The 2926-nt window shown below is 47.8% G+C and overlaps 1 protein-coding gene across 1 annotated transcript; it reads right to left on the bottom strand.

Moving 5' to 3' along the window:
- Positions 1-602: 602 nt before the first annotated feature.
- Positions 603-1818, bottom strand: PPTG_00409 (hypothetical protein; the record flags this gene model as incomplete). Its single annotated transcript, XM_008891814.1, has 3 exons — positions 603-863; positions 949-1128; positions 1672-1818. The coding sequence occupies 3 exons, from the start codon at positions 1816-1818 to the stop codon at positions 603-605; spliced, it is 588 nt and encodes a 195-aa protein (XP_008890062.1).
- Positions 1819-2926: the final 1108 nt, after the last annotated feature.

A 2926-nucleotide genomic window follows, 5' to 3' on the forward strand; every position in this document is an offset into this window, starting at 1 on the left:
GCGTCTTCTTGTGCAGCTCCCAGAGACGTGAGATGGTGCTCCGATGCCGTCCATATTTGGCCACAGCGGCCGAAATATCGCCACCAGAAATTTCACCGTTATCGCTCCGACCTAGAAGAAAGCACACGATAGTCTGTCGCTGGGTGGGGGTTAGATTCGGTGGGCGCATTTGTGCGGTCGTCGGACTTGTTTTGAGGATGCAGCGGATCGAGAAGTGAAAATGGTCGGTGAGGAAGCATTTTGCAGACCGGCAATGGCTGCCAAGGAATGGCTTTTTGGCGCCAAAAGCTATGGCTATCAAACGAGCAGACGTAGAAGTTTATTTTGCACCAATCAGCGTCCGATAAGACGCCACCGTTCAAAGGTTATTGGCCGAAATGTAGCCGATGGTGCAAAAGAAAAAAACCGGAGGAAGTACTCTATAGGTTAAAACCTAAGCCTCATCAACAAATCAATAACCAGCCTTACTACAAACTACAAACTCACAACCTCAAAAGCTGCTATAAGAAACGTGAGCAAACTAAACAGTTTTACTGATGGAGAAATGGTTCTCGCTTGAATTCAAATGTTTGATGCAACACGGAACATCTTGGTCCAAGTCCTTAATCTTGCCCATCGTGTGCACGGCCCTTTTCTTTGTCACTGCCCTCCTTTTGGCCAAAGGCTTCGACTTTAATGCCAGACAGTTTAGTGTTGAACTGACAAGCTTCTCCTCGAAACACGTCCAAACCAGTAAATCGTGAAATGCACACGATATCACCGGGCGTCGGGACTCCGTTGCAGCCCTTGACTTCGTCCCATAACGTAGCTGTCATCAACTCCTTGTCTGAGTCGAAGCAGTGATCACCATCATACTTGTAATTCTTGAAATTCCACAAAGGACCAAGTAGGTACAGTAACCATAGGTATCATATCTTTGTCACAAATACTTTTGGCACATGCACATACCTCCAATAAGTCCTCAACGGCATCGTCAGTAACTGCATCGTAAAGATGCAGACGTACAATATGTCTCCCTTGTGTGGTGGTGTGGTAAGAGTCCCACAGAAAACGACCGTAGATCAAGACAACCTCATTATGATCCTTGGTTTGTTTCGCATACGCTCGCAGCTCTACATCAATATCAGTCTGTTAGCACAAACAAGCAAAATGATAACAAATCGTCTCAATGAATAGAATCTACCTTGCGCTGTCGCGATTTTCCTCTCCGCCTTCAGCGAGACAGCTTCACGCCGAGCTTCACGGCGCCTTTTTAGTGGTGACACATAATCTTGCGGCACAGGCAAATTAAACCGTTTGCAAGCAGATTTTTTTCAGGCAATTTGTTCTCTCCAGATTTCTTGGACACGCTTGTTCTTGGAGGCATCGCAACTGTCCTAGGCAAAACTGAGACTGCTAGCAGTTCTCTAGCTTAAATTGCAAGGGTTCGTCAGTAACCTTGTCCCACCGAGTGTCTGGAGGGTGCCTTTATACCATTTATGCTATTGCTTCCGTGTGGCTTGTCCCATTTGAGCCGCTTCGCTCTGGGTGGTACGCAAGAGAAAGTTTTTTTCCTGCTCAGAATGCATGCCACGCGTTTTTACTACAGGGTAAGAGCGATAGTGTCGCAAATAGTACGATCAACGCTCTGACCCAGCTAAACGAAGGCGGCAACATTCATCCCAGTCTTACATTTAGTACATTATGGAGTCTCAAAGCTATATCTGTCGGTGCTCGTGTGTTGGAGCAGACACGGGGACCAAGCGCAAGCGCTGTCCGTGTGGAAGTGCCCAGGAAGAAGCAAAACGGCGTAGAGCCGATCGCGATCGCATTCGCCATGCTACCGCTGACGAAACTACTCTTTATCGACGACGTCTACGACGAAGACAACAAAACCGCGCAAGAAAAAAACCGCATTGGAACTCACCAAACTCCAATGGCTTGAATCCTCCGAGACCAGATACAATTTCCCGCTTATTCGCAGAGTGTGGCAGTGGAATTTCGATAGAAGCAATACAAGAAAAGGTGTGCTGCGTTTGCGATTGTCATCACGTAGTGTCTGAAATAACGGAGAAACTGCTGAGCCGAAGCCCTGCTCTCCTGCGTTCGATGCAAAAGCGACTGAAGCCTCCAGCAAACTTGCCTTCGCGGCTTCTACGCTTCTATAGTGTTGCATCCGTGTCAAAAAACTGAAAGGGTTACTTCTATCCAGATCTGGAATTACGATTCATCAAGGCATTGTGAAGCTGCAAGTGTGCAATTCGTGCTATTTTTCTCTGATGAACAGAAGGGCGACTTCCCCGCCAAAGTTTGCTATCGCAAATGGTTTGTACATTGGCGTGCTACCATCGCGTTTTCACGACACGACAGTGACCGAGAACTCAATGCTAAATCTTGCTCAGCCTACCCAATTCGTCTCAGTCGTTCGTGGCGGGCGTCATAGCACCATTCGAGCCCACTCGTATTATTTTCGAGCAAACCCTGCCCCACCAGCACGATTGCTCCCTGAAAAAGTGGCTTCAAAAGGAATAATTGGTGTGTCAATGGTGGGCGCAATGACAGAGCGCCAAAAAGCCGAAACTGCGAAAAGATATGCTGTTCGCGTGACTCGGCTTCGCGATCAGTATGGTTGGTATCGCGCTAACAATAAGTTGTACCGTAACGTGGAGCTGACGAGTAATCTAGAGGGCGACATGAATTGTTGTTTGGATGCCGCCATAAGTGACGCTGCAACAAGTGAAGCTGACGAAAACCAGAGTGGTAATCCAGTGACTGAAACTTTGGATGCTTCGAATCGACGTTTTAACGCCCCTCCGCCTGCTTATACTGTGGCTGGTGAAGCCGATGAAACCTGCGTTCAAACAGCCGTCGCTCTTATAACCAACTACACAACAGAGGACATTAATTCCCAGGCTCGTAGAGTCATTAGCGGTGAAGGCGATGTTGC

This window comes from Phytophthora parasitica (assembly GCF_000247585.1).
Source record: "Phytophthora parasitica INRA-310 unplaced genomic scaffold supercont2.1, whole genome shotgun sequence".
Classification (NCBI taxonomy): domain Eukaryota; phylum Oomycota; class Peronosporomycetes; order Peronosporales; family Peronosporaceae; genus Phytophthora; species Phytophthora nicotianae.